We start from the raw sequence: 14,082 nt of genomic DNA, 5'->3' as shown, positions 1-14,082 counted from the left end.
GGGCTCACGTTGAGGTATTCCACGGGCTTGGTGACATTGAACTTGTCCATGGTGGTGATGATGATGGCAGGTGTGGTGAGGAAGAAGAGCAGGATGAAGAGGACCACGTTGATGACCAGGCACCGGAGCCACCAGACCACGCCACGGATCGACAGGTGCTCCCTGGGTTGGGGGGGACGGTGTGGTGAGGGGGTGACGGAGGGGCCTTGCCCGCCTCCCACCCCGCACCTCCACCACCCCTAGTCCCCCTCCTATGCTATGGCCTAGAGAAGCACGGGCCTGGGAGACAGAAGACCTGGCTTCTAGTCCCAGCTCTGCCACTTGCCTGCTATGTGCCCTGGGTTAAGCCATTTTGCTTCTCTGGGCCTCAGTCTCATCTGTAAAATGGGGATACCCATTCTCCTTTCCCCAAACACTGTGAGCCCCATGTGGGACACAGTCCAACCTGATTAGCTTATACCTACCCCAGCACTTAGTACAATGCTTGGCACATAGTAAGCACTTAACAAATACCATTCAAAAATAAAGCAAAAAGTTGTGAGCTTCATGTGGCATAGGGTATCTCTGATGTCACTGAATCTATCCCAGCGCTAGTGTTAGGCACATAGTAAGCACTTAATACCACAGTGATTATTATTATAATTATCATTTTTGACTCTCCCAGGCTATAGCTCAACCTCTCCCATCCCACTCCGCTTTCCTGATTCTTCGCTCCAACTACCCTCCCTCCAGTCTCCCCTATCCCAACTTCCCGCTTCCTGACCTCGGCAAGGCTTCCAGAGTCCCCGGAGGCCCCTCTCCTCTCTTCTTCCTCCTGGCTCTCCGTGCTCCCTCAGCCAGGGTCCACCCCATGACAACCCCCCACCCTTCTTTCATCTCATCCCATTTCCCCAGCCCAGGCTCCTCCTCATGCCCCATGCCCTCCTCTGGCTGTCACTGCCGGCCCCTCACCAGTAGATGTTCTGAGGATCAGGGGCGTAGGTGACCGTCCAGTTGGAGATGTGGAGGGATTCGCTGCAGGAGGAGGAGCGGGGTTCCCCTCGGCACTTGCAGCCCTGACATTTGCAGACGTTGAAGTCTTTCAGGATTCTGTCAGGGGTGAGAGGGGCAGTCAAACAGGAGGAGGAGGAGGAAAAGGAAGAGATGGATGGGGAGAAGGAGGAAAAGGAGGAGATGGAGGATGGGAAGAGGAGGAAGTGGAGGACAGGGAGAAGGAGGAAGATGAGGTGGAGGATGGGAAGAGAAGGAAGTGGAGGACAGAGAGAAGGAGGAAGATGAGGTGGAGGATGGGATGAGGAGGAAGTGGAGGGCAGGGAGAAGGAGGAAGAGGAGGAGGTGGAGGACGGGGAGAAGGAGGAAGATGAGGAGGTGGAGGATGGGAAGAGGAGGAAGTAGAGGACAGGGAGGAGGAAGAGGAGGAGGTGGAAGATGGGGATGAGGGTGAGGAAAGGGCGGGATCGAGGCTGAGGACGACTCACATGGCGGTGACGGTCTCGTTGTGGAATGTGACGAAGGCCATGCCCAGGGGTTTCTCGTTCACTTTCTCCTTCTCTTTCTTGTAGTCTTCTTTCAGCCGCTGCTCCAGCAGTGTGTAGTACTCGATGGCTTCCACCTGGGGGTGTGGGAGGGCGGGAGGGCCACCGAGTCAGGGTCAGCTTGTTCCGGTCGTGCCCGGGGACTTGCCCAGCCCGCCCCTGCCTCCCGGCCCCCGCTCCGGGTACCTGCTCGCAGCCACGGACAACACAGCAGCAGAGGTGACCGCAGGGTTTGGGGTTGATCATGGCTGGGACGTTCTCCTTGCTTCGCAGGTTGGTGAAGTAGATCTTCCCCCGCTCTGCCTTCTTCCTGTTTGGCACCATCCCTGCGTCACCGTCTGCCCCCTGCTGAGTACCCCCTCCCCGGTCGCTTCCGGGTCACCCTGTGTCCCCACTGGATGGCAGTTCCCCTGGTCTAGGAGGACGGGGAGAAGGAGGAAGAGGAGGAGGTGGAGGATGGGGAGGAGGAGGAGGTGGAAGTGCAGGATGGAAGGAGGAGGAGGAGGGGAGGATGGGGAGAAGGTGGAAGAGGAGGATGGGGAGAAAGGAGAGGAGGAGGTGGAGGGCTGGGAGGAGGAAGAGGAGAAGGACAGGGGAGGAAACCAAAGCCAGACTATCTCCCCCTACGTGTCCTAGGGGTCCCGGGAGTCTCTTCTTTTCTGGTGCCAGTCAGTCCCGACGACTCCCATCAGCGGTGAAAAAACCCACCAATTCGTCCTACCCTGATCCACCTTCCCTCCCTTCTAAGGCCGGTGGTCAGTTGCCCTGCCCCCAGCCCTCACTCTCAGCCTTCTCTTCTCCTTACGGAGTCACCCTGCCCCCCTCCCCTGGCACAGCATCATGGGCAACAGTCTGCAGCGCCTCCTATGAGGTTGGGGGTGGGGGGCACCTGCTAGGTACCAAGGGAGCGGGCCAGCACTGGGGGAGTTGAGAATCGGGGGAGGGGGATGTCCGTTACCTCTCGGCGTCCAGAGACATGAGTCTGGCCACGTTGTAGCAGGGCCGGGCCTCGAGCACTGTACAATTCGAATAGGCCTCCCTGGAATAGAGACCCCCCACCCCCTGCCGGTCACAGCCCGAAGCCCTCCCCCCTCCCCGGCTACTCCCTCCAAACCCCGGCGTTTCCCTTGGCACCACCAGCGCCTCGGACCTTTGCCCCCAAGCTCTGCGCCCAGCCCAGACCCCAAATTCATCTGGCCCGAGAGTTCCCGCCTCTCCTTCTCTCCCTTCAAGACCCTCTGTGGGGCGGGGCAGGTGTGCGTGCCTGCACGTACGTTGTTCCGGGGGGGCGGTGTGAACTGTGCTTCACCACAAGTATGCACTGTGTGAGTCGTATCTAATGTCCATGGGTTGGGTGTGTGCTTCTCAATGCAACATGCCAACCCGCAGGTGTTTCTGTGGGGCGTGTGTATGTGGATGGTGTATATGTAGGTGGCCAGGGTGTATGTATGTGGGTGGTGTATGTGGACAGTGTGTCTGTAAAAGTGTGTAGGTAGGTACAAAATAGGCCGCCCCAGTCCTCACTGCTCTCTGGCTCCCTGGAGGCAGGGGTCAACAGGACACGGGCAGGCCGACAGGGTCCGTCGTGTCCTTGGGGGAACGGATTGGCCGGGCCCTGGAACCTCAGCCATGGTGGGGTTCGAGGGCCCAGCCCCTCGTGCATAAAGTCACGGGGCAGCCCACCCCCGCTCCCAACACATTCTCCCAGTCCTGCCACCCCTCCCTAGACCTGCTGAGCGGGCCCCTCCAGGATTTCCTTTCCTAGAGAAGCAGCATGGCCTAGCGGATAGAGCATGGGCCTGGGAGACAGAAGGACCTGGGTTCTAATTCCAGCTGTGCCTTATGTCTGCTGAGTTACCTTGGCAAGTCACTTAACTTCTCTGTGCCTCAGTTATCTCATCTATAAAATGGAGATGAGTGTGAGCCTCAAGTGGGACAGGGACTGCATCCAACCTGATTAACTTGTACCTACCCTAGTGCTTGGAAAAGTGCCTGGCACATAGTAAGTGCTTAACAAGTTCCATGATTATTATTAGAGGTGACCAGCTGGAGTCATTTTGGACCCGAAGCCGAAGGGTTGGGAGGGAAGAGGTCCCGGGGAGGGGACCCACTGACAGCGCGTCGGGAGGGCTGGGGAGTGACTCACTCAAAGTGTTTCTTGATCTTCTCGGACTCTGCATACTTGGAAATGCCGTTGATGAACAGGGTACGCTTCACCTAGGGGAGAGGGAGGATGGCTCGGGAGGCTGGCTGGTCCCTCAGTGGGAACGGAAGTTGTGGGGGGGTTGCTACTTCCTGTAGGCAGCGAGTGTGTGTTTGTGTGCGTGTGCTGATATGAGGGAGAAGGGGCGCAGGATGGGGTGGTTGTGTGGGGAGGAACAAGGGGCTGGGCTAACCCCACACAAGAGGTCATGGCCCGAAGCGCTGGGAGACCAGGCTTTGGACCCAATGAGGTCAGGCGACAGCCAACAGGAAGCTGGACTCAGCTCTGCCGGGCCTTGCCTTTCCCGGCAGGGCTGGATCCCGGGGTGTCCAGGCCCGCGGTGCTGGATCTGGGATGCTCTTCCCGCTCACGGAGACTGGGCGTCCCTCATGGGGCAGGGTGCACCGGCTGACTGTTGGGGTTTCCCGTGCGCTCAGTACAGCAGAGCTCGGGGTGTAGTGAGTGCTTCAAACGCACATGTGATCGTCACGATGCCTGAGCCTGGTGGGTGGCTGGGGCCAGCTGGGCCTCAGGCTGAAGTTTTGGGGAGCCCGGGGGCTGAGGCAGAGAAGGGGGCTTGGGGAGCTCACCAGGTCATCCTCCTTGTAGCGCATCTTAGAGGTGTGACGCCGCATGCTGTACACGGTGAGCAGCAGGTACAGGAAGGCGAACGAGGTGTGCAGCCACAAAAGGTTGTTCCTACCCGGACCGGAGGGCTGGTGTGGGTGCCGGAGCCGCCTCCTCCTGCCCCTCGAACCACCATCCTCCGCGCCCCCGTCCCTCCGCCTACCACCACCCCCAGCCCTCTGTGACCACCGCCTCCCGCCCCTCCCCACTGGGACCATTGCCCCCTGGCACTTCCTCTGCTCCCATCGCCCTTTCCACCCCTCTGCCACCGATCCAGACCGAGGAGGCAGGATCTCTCCCCACGGCCACTCCTCTCTGCCTCCCCCCGTCTCCCACTTACCCAGAATTCAGGTTGGCTATCGTCGTCCTGCCAAAGCTGTAGGCATTGTTCTCTGAGTGCAGGGATGGGACGGGGGATTGAGGTTAAGGTCCCGGGGCCCTCGGCCCCACCGCCCGCCCCCGTCTCTCCTCAGAGCCGGCCCCCGACCCCCGCCACTCACCCAGCAGGTCCCCTGAGAAGTTGACGGGCAGCACGATGCCCACAGAGAGGACCCCTATGGCCACCAGGAGCCCGATGATGTGGCGCTGGAAGGACAGGTAGTGGACAGCGTCCGCCCCGCACTTATCCCGGATCTCGTCGTCCCTGGGGTGGGGTGAGGGACGGGGATTACAGGTCGGGAGTCAGCCGGCTGGTAGCCCAGCAGCCCGTCGGCCCATAAGCCCCCTCCCAGGAGACTCCAGGCTCGACGATCACATCAGAACTGAGCTCCTGATGGCTCTGGGGATGAGGGAGGGGAGGAGATTCTAACCTGGACCGGCTCTCTCTGCCTGCTGCTGGGACTCTGTCACTCTCTCTGCCTGCTGAGACTTTGTTAGATTCTGCCGGTTGCCGGGACTTAGCCACTCTCTGCCTGCTGCTGGGACTTTGCCATTCTCTGCTTGCTGCTGGGACTCTGCCGCTCTCTGCTTGCTGCTAGGATTTTGCCACTCCCTCTGCTTGCTGCTCCATCTGTTTGCTGCCGGTACTCTTTCACTCTCTCTGCCTGCTGCTGGGACTTTGTTAGATTCTGCCGGTTGCTGGGACTTTGCTGCTCTGCCTGCTGCTGGGACTTTGCCGCTCTCTGCTTGCTGCTGGGACTCTTTCACTCTGCCTGCCGCTGGGACTCTGTCGCTTTCTCTGCCTGCTGCTGGGCAAGATGCTCTCTCCAGGCTGGTTGCAGCTGACCCTGCTGTGAGCACAGGGGTCTTCCCAGGGGTGCCAGCCTGGCCCTGGCAGGGATGGGGGTGGGCAGAACTGAGGCCCTGAGGGGAGGGGTTGGAGGAATCCAGTACAGCCCTGGGGAGAAGGGGCAGGGGTGGGAGGGGTCTTCTAGCAGGTTGGGGGGCAATGGGGGTTTCTCTCTCTGGCGCCTTGCTCACTTACTTTATCCTGAAGATGGCTGTCAGCCAGGAGCAGAAACCCTGCAGGGGGCAAGGTGAGAGGGGCAGTTGGAGGGAAAATCCTTTCCCCTCCTCCTTCCCATCCTCCTCCTCCTCACCCTTCCCAAGGTGTGAGCCCTGCTCTCTCCCACTGTAGCTGTGGGACCCCAAAGGGAATCATCATCACCATCCTTGTGGCATTTATTAAGCGCTTACTATGTGCCAGACACTTCAATAAGCCCTGGGTTAGATACAAGCAAATCGGGTTGGACTTCCCTCAGTGCCCCCTGGCCCCTCACCTCCTTCCCTAAAGCCCTTGGCTTTTTTCCCCATGGTAATTGTTAAGCGCTTACTATGCGCCAGGCTAAGTGCTGGGGTAGATGCACGCCAATCAGGTTGTACCTAGTCCATGTCCCCTCACCCACTGCACCCTCAGTCTTCCCCTTCCCTGCTTCAACGTCTTATCTCTAGTCATTGTATAATCTCCCCAGCTGTGAAATCCCTCTATCTGACCACAACCACAACCTCCTCGCCCGCCTTCTCTCCCGCTCCCCACAACTGTCCTGTCCCCTGACCGAAACGCTGATCTCTTGACCCTCCTCCTATTATCCCAGGTCATCATGACCCATTTCTGAAATCCTGTCTAGTGATCTAAGCTCTCACATCAAAACAAACGCATTTGAACTTTTGCGAAAACTACATTTTTGAATCCTGTTGCCGTATCTAAAAATGTGGGTATCATTTGATGATAACTCCTCCCTACAAGGTTGAAGTAGGCCTGTGAGCTCGTCTCTAGACTGTAAGCTCACTGGGGGCCGGGATTGTGTCTGTTCGTTATACTGTATCTCCTGAGCGCTTGGTACAGTGCTCTGCACACAGTAAGCGCTCAATAAATAAGACTGAATTAATGAAAACGGTCTGAAGGCATTTCCTCCAACGACTCCATCCTCACCACTGAACTCAACTCCCTCACTCCCCTGTCCTTCCGCTGACTTCGTACCACCAACCCACAGTCCTGAATCTCCTCCTTGGAACGCTTCCTCCGCTCTTGTGCCAGAGCCATGGGGCACTACTGGTAGAAATTCAGATGCCAGGACGACCTTTTCCATCTTAAATTCATTCCCACCCGCTTTAATGCTGCCCTCTCCTCTGCCCAGTGACAATACTTCTCCAGCCTTACTGACTCCCATGCCCACTGCCCACGCCAGCTGTTTCAGACTTCAAACTCCCTCCTCAAATCCCCATCCTCCTGACAACATCTCTAGAATCTGCCCTTTCCCCTCCCATCCAAACAATCACCACACTGGTCAAAGCACTCATTGTACCCCACCTCCACAACTTCATCAGCCTCCTCGCCAACCTCCCTGCCTCCAGTCTCTCCCCTCTCCAGTCCACGCTTCACTCAGTCACCCGGATCAGTTTTCTAAAATGTCTTTCGGTGCATGTCTTCCTCTACTGGACCTCTAACGGTTGCCCATCCACTTCTGCGTCAGACAGAAACTACTTCATCGGCTTTAAGGCATCCGATTGGCTCTCCCCTCCTACCTCATCTTCCTGATCTCCTACTACAACACAGCCCACACACTTCATGCCTCTCACACTAACAAATTGAGCCTCCAACTTGTCTGTGTTGCCCTTGTTCACGTCCTCCCTCTTGCCTGGAACTCCCTCCTCCTCCATATCCGACAGACCACCACTCTCCCCTTTTCAAAACACTTCTAAAAGCACATCTCCTCCAAGAAGCCTTCCCTAACTAAGCCCTCACGTCCCCTATTCGCCCTTCCTTGTGCATCGCCTGTGCATTTGGGCCTATACCACTTAAACTCCCCTCAACCTCAGCCCCACGGCTCTTATCTTCATATTCTTAAATTCTGCCACTTCTGCAATTTATTTTCACCTCTGTCTCCCCTGGAGACAGTAAGCTCCTCGAAGGCAGGGATCATGTCTACCAACTCGATTGTACGTAAGCTTGTCTCTAGAGTCTAAACATGTCGTGGGCACGGACTGTGTCTGTTACATTGTACTCTCCTAAGCATTCGGTACAGTGCTCTGCACACAGTAAGCACTCAATAAATGTGATCGACTGAAAACACTATTGTGTGGTACTCTCCTAAGCACTTAGGATAGTGCTTTGCACACAGTAAGTGCTTAATATATACCTTTGGTTGATCGATTGGCTGGCCCCATTTCCAAACCAGATGCAGGCTGGAAGCAGGAGGGAATATCCCTCTCTGGAATCTTTAGCAACCCCCCAAAAGTGTCTAGTAAACCCAGGCCGGACCCTTGTGCTTCCATGGGAATTTATCCATCTGACCTTAGCCTCTCAAGGGCAGGAACTAGACTGTCCCCCTCCTCCGTCCCTTCCCACAACAATAATAACTGTGGTGCTTATTAAGTGCTTACTATGTGCCAGACACTGTTCTAAGCGCTGGGGTAGATACAAGACAGTCAGATTGGACACAGTCCCTGTCCTGTCTCAATCCCCACTTTCCAGATGAGGTAACTGAGGCCCAGAGAATTGAAGTGACTTGCCCAGGGTCACACAGCAGGCAAGTGGCGGAGCTGGGATTTGAACCCAGATCCTTCTGACTCCCTGGCTCATGCTCTACCCACTAGGCCTCGCTGCTTCTCATGGGACCACTCAGCGTGGACGGAGGATGAGCGCGCCGACCCCAGAACGCAACTCCTCACTCGGCCCAGGGGAGGGGGACAGGGAAGACTGACTCACGTTGTCCCTCTGGTCGAAGTCCAAGGAGCTGGAGACGGAGGTGAGACGCTCGTAGCGGTCGTGGCTGTCCGCATGCATCGCCGAGGCCACACTGCGGGGGCGGGGGGGAGAAGGGGGACGGGGGTGGGGGCGGGAACGGACCGGATTAACGGGGGCCCCGGGGTCCGGCAGAGGGCCGACAGCCGGAGCCCCGGTTCCAGAAGAGACACACGAGTTCACGAGAGGGACAAGCACAGAACAGAGTCCCCCCACACCTGGTGGCGATCGGCTCAGGAGGGAGGTCAGAGACCCAGGCCGACCCCAACCCCTTCCTCCGATTACCCTGTGTGTGAATACTTTGCCATCTGTCTGCCCTCTTAGAGTGAAAGCTCCTTCAGGGCAGGGGATGGGACTCGTGCTTCTTTTGGCTTTTCCTAAGCGCTCAGTATGGCGCACTGCCCCCATCGGGCACTCAGTAAATACCATTACTGTTATTACTGCTCCCCTGGTCCTTCCTGCTAATCGGGGGAAACCCCAGGCCAGGGGGAGGGGCAGGAGAGGAGTCACCACCTTCCAGCACGGCCTAAGGGAAAGAGGACGGGACTGCAAGAGACCCGGCTTCTAATCCTGCCTCCACCACGTGCCCGCTCTGTGACCCGGGGCAAGTCCCCTAGCTTCTCTGGACCCCTTTCCTCGTTTGCAAAACGGGGCTCCGAAGCCCCTACTCCCTCCGCCATGGGCTCACGGAGCCCCACGTGTCGGGGGGGGGTCTGCTCTGATGATCCCACATCTACCCCAGTGCTTAGCACGCAGTAGGCACTTAACGACTCCCACGGTTGGGCAGATGATGCCGAATAACGTCCGGGTTGGGGGAGGGTTGAGGGCGGCCGGAGGCAGGAGAGCGGACAAGGTGACCTCTGGAGGGTTCTGCAGTTCTGGGCCTTAACTGCCAGGGGGCAACAGCCCCATTGGAACCCAGAGGAATGTTGGCTTGGCTACCAGAAGGGGCAAGTGGCTTGGGGTTGGCAGGGGGGAAAGAGGTGTGTGTGTGTGTTTCTGTCTAATTTGGGGGACAATCCCAGGCTACCTTCCGAGGCCAACACGCCCCTCCCTCCGCTCCCGGCCTGTGGGGATGAAATCCGTCAGCCCGGGGGGAACCCAGTCCCCCGCTCCCCTCAAACCGAGGGGGGTGGCGGCGGCGGCAATTCTCTTCCGGCAGAGCCCCTCACCTGCGATTTAAGTGGGGCGGGAGGGAGGGAGAGAGAAGGGAGGGGGAGGGAGGGAGCAAGGCGGGGCCGCTCCATCCTGGGCCTCAGGAAGAGCCGGTTGGCAGGACGGAAGGGGCTGGGCTGGGGGCTCCACCTCATAGCCCAGCCCCGGGAGGAGCCCTGAAATGCACAAAGTGGGGGGCGGGAGGTGTCCGGGACCCAAATCTTGTCTCTGCAGACGTGTCGGGGGGTGGGGGGACCCCAGGGTGAGGAGAGAGAGAGAAATTGGGCCCGAGGCCCCGGGAGACTCCGGGAGGCTGCAAGTGCAGGAAGGGAAGCGAGGCCTCTGGGGGTAGAAACCACCCTCTGATCCGCCGATCCATCCCACCCTCATCTCCCAGCGGAGTTCAAATCCGATCCGACCTCTCGTCCTTGACTCCTCCACGCTCCCTTCCTGGGAATCCAGCCACCAGCATGGCTGGCCACCTCCCCTCCAGCCCTGTCTCTCACAGTTTCAGCGTGCACCGCCTCCCTACTTCAAGCCCCGCTCGAAACCCGTCTCCTCCGAGAAGCCTTCCAGGACCAGCTCCTCCTGACTTCGGACACCGCCCTCGGTGCAGAAAAGGGGTCTCACTTGTCTGGTGTGTTGTACCGAACCCTCCCAAGAGCTTAGTGCAGTGCTCTGGAGGGGCAGGAGTGTTCTTGGAAGGGAATTCTCGAGAGGAAAATTCCTCCTTGGACTGGAATCTGCATGGGCTAATCCTAACGACCAAAGAGCAAGTCAGGCACCCAGGGGCAAATGGCTATGCAAGTCGTGACAGCTAGTCCAGGCTCAGAGATCACCTCAGGATCCCTCGTTATGGGGAGGGAACATGCCTGCTAATTCTGTTGTATTCTCCCAAGTGCTGAGTACAGTGCTCTGCACATAATAAGCACTCAATCAATGACATTTATCCACAGTGCCCAGGTTGAATCTCCACCATTCCTTGCTGACCTCCCTGCCTCCAGTCCATACTTCGTTGCACTGATTATTTTTCTAAAAAACCTTCCAGCCCACATTTCCTTTCCCCCTGTGGTTGCCCACCCACCTCTGCACCAGACAGAAACTCCTCCCCATCGGTTTAAAAACACTCCATCGGCTCTCCCCCTCCTAGCTGACCTCACCGACGTACTACGAACCAGCCTGCACGTTCCGTTCCCGTACCTAGATCTCGTCTCTCTCGCCACCGACATCTTACCCACATCCTTCCTCTGACCTGGAAGTTCCTCCCCCTTTACATCCAACAGTCCACCACTCTCCCCATCTTCAAAGCCCTTCTAATATGACAACTCCTCCAAGAGGCCTTCCCTGACTAAGCCCTCATTCTCCCTCCCTTCTGGGTCTCCTATGCACTTGACTCTGAACCCCTCAGAGCACACCATCTCACAGGCCAGAAGCCCCACCTGGATAACCTCCCAGGCTCCTTTGAGGACTTCTGAGTTCAGCCCGGGTTAAAACGGGAGAATGCAATAAGAGCAAATCCTTCCCGGTCGATAGCGGGCAGTAAAAAGGGGGCGGACCGCACAATGGCTCACCGTTTTACTCCGGGAGGCCTCGGCCTGTCCGTCTGTCTGTCCGTCTCCCCTAGCTGACCGCCAAGCCCCCTTGGGGGGCAGGGAAGGAGTCACTGCCGTTCCTGCCAACAGCCCCCAGCCTCAATTCCACGCCCACAGCGGGCTCGGTCTAGCTAAAGGCCTGGGTACCGCTCCCTCCCAAGGCATCCCTGAGCCCCAGCCCCGGGGCCCGGCTTTGGATGGGGAGGGTCTCCCCAGGGCGGGAGTCCCTCGGTCGGGGGGACGGGGGAGCAGAGACAAGATTGGAACCCCTGCCTCGGAGCACACCAGCTGCGTTAATCCCGCAACCACGAGACTGCAGAGAGAAAAAACTGCAAAAGAAAACTGCGAAGCGGCAGAGGACGAGAGAGAGGAGCGGGGAGGGGGAGGCAGGGAGAAGGGGCAGGGTGTGCTTGGGCCGCACGTACTATTCCTGCTCCACGCGGTCCCTCTCCTGGCGTCTCAGCCTGGGGACAGAGAACAGACACGTCAGTGGTCCTGGCGGCGAGGGGATAGAGTGGACGGGGGCTCCAGGCTGGATGCTACTGTGGCCCAGCTCAGGATCTTCCCTCCGGTCTCCCACCCGCTCTGAGGCGCCCTCCCCCACCGACCCCCATTCAGGTCTTGAACGGAGCAAAGCTGGGGAGGAGAGAGGGGTTGCAGGCCCGTGGGGAAGGACCCCCACCCCCAACTCTGCCCTTGAAGATCCCCCAGGCCTCTCCCTCCTCGCCTCACCTGTCAGCGTCGGTCACCAGGGCCAGGCGCCCGTAGTCCCAGGCCACTTTGCGCAGGATAGAGAACACAAACAGGAGTGCCTGTCGGGGGGGGGAGAGCATTGGCAGGGTGGGTCCAAGCCCCTGCCCGTCCACTCCCCTCTCCTGGGCCGCCCCCGCCCCCCGGGTAGGAGCGGGAAGGGAGGTCGGGGGGGAAGAGGATGAAGCCTCTGGAAGTAAAGGGTTCTGGGATGGGAGAGGGCTGTGTTGGTATATGGACTCCAGGGGGAGGTCTACGCAGGGGGCTTTGGGAGCTGGTAATAATAATAATTATGGTATCTGTTAAGTGCTTACTATGTGCCAAGCCCTGTTCTAAGTGCTGAGGTAGATGCAAAGTAATCACTTTGTCTCACATGGGGCTCACATTCTTAATCCCCATTTTACAGGTGAGGTAACTGAGGCACAGAGAAGGTAAGTGGCTTGCAAGGTCACACAGCAGACAAGTGGTGGAGCCGGGATTTGAACCCACGACCTCAGACTCCCAAGCCTGTGCTCTTGCCACTAGGCCATGCTGCTTCCTTAAGGGCTTACATTGTACCAGGCACTGTAATAATAATAATAATGAGATTTGTTAAGCACTTACTATAAGCACTGTACTAAGCGCCGGGGTGGATACAAGCAAATCAGGTTGGACATGGTCCCCGTCCCATGTCTCCATGGGCTGGGCGCCGGGGGTCCAGCTTCTGGGGCTCGGGGGCCACTCGGAGGGGTCGTGCGGTGGTTGGGACCCAAGGGTCCCGGGGGCTGCGCAGGGGCCCGGGAGCGCGGGTCGAGGGGACCCGGAGGCCGAGGCCTGGGGGGCACGGGATCCCTGTCCCTCACCAGGAAGCACATGAAGTCGAGGGCGAGGACGGTGGGCACTCCCCCGAAGGGCAGCCCCTGCAGCACGGTACTGCGGATCCGGGCGCTGTAGCAATAGTCCTTCGTGTTGTTGCCGCCGCCTCCGCCTCCGCCGCAGCCCGGGGCCTTGCAGGTGGCGCCGGCCGAGCCCAGTGTGGCCAACAAGAAGGGCAGCATGGCCGCTACTGCCACATCGTCCTCCCTGGGGGTCGGAGCGCCGGGTGAGCTGGGCAGGTCGCCCCCGCTCTGCCCCCTTCCCCCCCCCCCCCGGCTGCCCACCCCCCAGCTCAGCCCCCCTCTGTCCCCGAACTGACGCTGGCAGGCCCGGGGGAAGCCGCTGACTGAAGGAGATAAGGCCCAGGAGCAGGGCGGGGAGGGAAGGGGAGGAGAGACAGCAGGGGAAGAGAGAAGGGTGCCATTCTGCTCTGGGCAGGAACTTTCCCTGGCCTGGAGCCCAGGTGCCAGCTCGGATCGGGGCGAGGGACCTCAGGGTACAGAATCGGGCCTCCCGTCCCCCGCAGCCCGCCTCCCGGGTGCCTCACACTCTGGCCCTCCGGCCCTCGGGCAGCAGGTCGAGCTCGGACAGGAGAGGAGCCGGCTGGGGTGGGTGGGCCAGCAGGAGACCGAGCTGGATCCGTGGGAGCTCCGAGGGGGCGAGGGTCAGGGGTCAAGGCAGCTGGCCCTGCCGGGCCAAGCCCCTCCCCGCCGCGGCTCACCAAAATCGCCCGCCCCTCCTCTCGCACGGTTGTCATCCAGAGCAAGAAATGGGGACTCCCGATAAGCGGCAGCTCTGGGTTCCACTGAGGGATCAGAGGGCAAGGTTCAGTGGGGTTGGGCCCGCTGCAGGGAGGTGGGACTCCTGGGTCCTTGCTGGGAGTGGGCTTATCCGGCCCCTTATTCCGGTGTCCCTCGGCTCCCTCCATTCCTCTGGCACCTCGACCCCGATCTCGCCCCCCTCACCTGACCCATCTCGGCTTTCTCCCCACCCCTCCTCTGCCTCCCCCACCGCTACGGAAAGCAGCAACGATGCTGAGGGACACCTAGGTGCAGCCCCCGGGGACTACAGCTCCCAGCATGCCACGCCGCACGGCCAAGCCGGGACGGCCGTGCCCTTTGGCGGGCCAAACTGTTGGGCCCAAGGTGGGAGCGGAGGCTTGGAGGGGAGGACCGGGAAAGA

General features: G+C 59.4%; 1 protein-coding gene across 2 annotated transcripts in view; it reads right to left on the bottom strand.

Moving 5' to 3' along the window:
- TMEM63B (transmembrane protein 63B) overlaps positions 1 to 14,082 on the bottom strand; it is a 29,559-nt gene that overhangs the window by 9,245 nt on the left and 6,232 nt on the right. The window contains exons 2-15 of one of the 2 annotated variants that reach the window (XM_029047375.2): positions 12,888 to 13,107; positions 12,028 to 12,107; positions 11,721 to 11,759; positions 8,513 to 8,603; positions 5,789 to 5,826; positions 4,866 to 5,008; positions 4,706 to 4,757; positions 4,329 to 4,437; positions 3,682 to 3,752; positions 2,494 to 2,574; positions 1,722 to 1,845; positions 1,479 to 1,612; positions 952 to 1,089; positions 9 to 162 (exon numbers count right to left, since the gene is read on the bottom strand). In XM_029047375.2, coding sequence (XP_028903208.1) covers positions 9 to 162; positions 952 to 1,089; positions 1,479 to 1,612; positions 1,722 to 1,845; positions 2,494 to 2,574; positions 3,682 to 3,752; positions 4,329 to 4,437; positions 4,706 to 4,757; positions 4,866 to 5,008; positions 5,789 to 5,826; positions 8,513 to 8,603; positions 11,721 to 11,759; positions 12,028 to 12,107; positions 12,888 to 13,082 — 1,449 coding nt within the window. In that variant the 5' untranslated portion in view covers positions 13,083 to 13,107. The remainder of the gene's footprint in view (positions 1 to 8; positions 163 to 951; positions 1,090 to 1,478; positions 1,613 to 1,721; positions 1,846 to 2,493; positions 2,575 to 3,681; positions 3,753 to 4,328; positions 4,438 to 4,705; positions 4,758 to 4,865; positions 5,009 to 5,788; positions 5,827 to 8,512; positions 8,604 to 11,720; positions 11,760 to 12,027; positions 12,108 to 12,887; positions 13,108 to 14,082) is intronic. The other variant, XM_029047376.2, reaches the window with a different exon arrangement.

This window comes from Ornithorhynchus anatinus, chromosome 19, assembly GCF_004115215.2.
Source record: "Ornithorhynchus anatinus isolate Pmale09 chromosome 19, mOrnAna1.pri.v4, whole genome shotgun sequence".
Lineage (NCBI taxonomy): Eukaryota > Metazoa > Chordata > Mammalia > Monotremata > Ornithorhynchidae > Ornithorhynchus > Ornithorhynchus anatinus.
The sequence above is the reverse complement of the archived record's forward strand: the minus strand, read 5'-3'. Positions and strand labels throughout refer to the sequence as shown.